Here is a 751-nt window from a genome sequence, read left to right as displayed (position 1 = left end):
TATTGTTTACAGCAAATAGTACAACTATTGGGCCAAAAACAGAAATGCAAATAATTTTAATCTGGTCCAGCCAGTTTTGTTTTCATTTGCTCCTGTTTCTTTCTTTCATCTTCATTAATTAAGTACTGAAGGAGGTCCGTCAGCCCTTCAAATTCTGTCCTACTTTGAGGTGGATTATTTTTAGGTATTCTTGGGAGTATACTTCCCGCCTTCATCCGGAAGTCTTGTAGCTTTTAGAGAGGGAAAACAAATAAGAATTGAATGTGTTGATGCTGTGCAAATATCAGTAAACAATAATATACAAGTACAGAGTAAATATCAATAGATAGTAATACACATAAATAAAAAGAATATAAAAATTTATATATTATAACAAAACTACTACTTACATCCTTCGAACCCGTCAATTTCCACGCACAGAAGCAGAAGATGGAAAAGCCAGTCACAGCATAGAAGGTTCCCCACCCCAGAGCTCTCATGGCTAAGGCTCCACCTGCCTCCTGTAATTCCCGTGCTCCCATCATGCCCTTGTTAAACATGTGTGGGTCTTTCTTCTTGGCCATTCCCAACGTCATCCCAAAGCCTCCGAGCATGGATGCTCCAGCAACGCCCGTGAGAAAGGCCGCAGCTGTATTGGTGTGAAATTTATTTAGCTTAAATTTGAGAGAACAAATAAGCAAGAAATACTTATTACATACAAATCTATGGGTAGCAGTCAAAATTTTCACATATTTCATACCAGCAGTTCTGA

General features: G+C 38.3%; 1 protein-coding gene across 1 annotated transcript in view; it reads right to left on the bottom strand.

Annotated features, from left to right (window-relative positions):
- The window catches only part of LOC119585177 (transmembrane protein 242-like), a 2,448-nt gene continuing 1,697 nt past the window's right edge, over positions 1–751 (bottom strand). Inside the window, exons 2-3 of the mRNA XM_037933816.1 lie at positions 390–628; positions 1–230 (exon numbers count right to left, since the gene is read on the bottom strand). Of these exons, the coding sequence (XP_037789744.1) occupies positions 57–230; positions 390–628 (413 nt within the window). The 3' untranslated portion in view covers positions 1–56. The remainder of the gene's footprint in view (positions 231–389; positions 629–751) is intronic.

This window comes from Penaeus monodon, chromosome 19, assembly GCF_015228065.2.
Source record: "Penaeus monodon isolate SGIC_2016 chromosome 19, NSTDA_Pmon_1, whole genome shotgun sequence".
Lineage (NCBI taxonomy): Eukaryota > Metazoa > Arthropoda > Malacostraca > Decapoda > Penaeidae > Penaeus > Penaeus monodon.
This window is presented reverse-complemented; position numbering and strand designations above follow the sequence as displayed.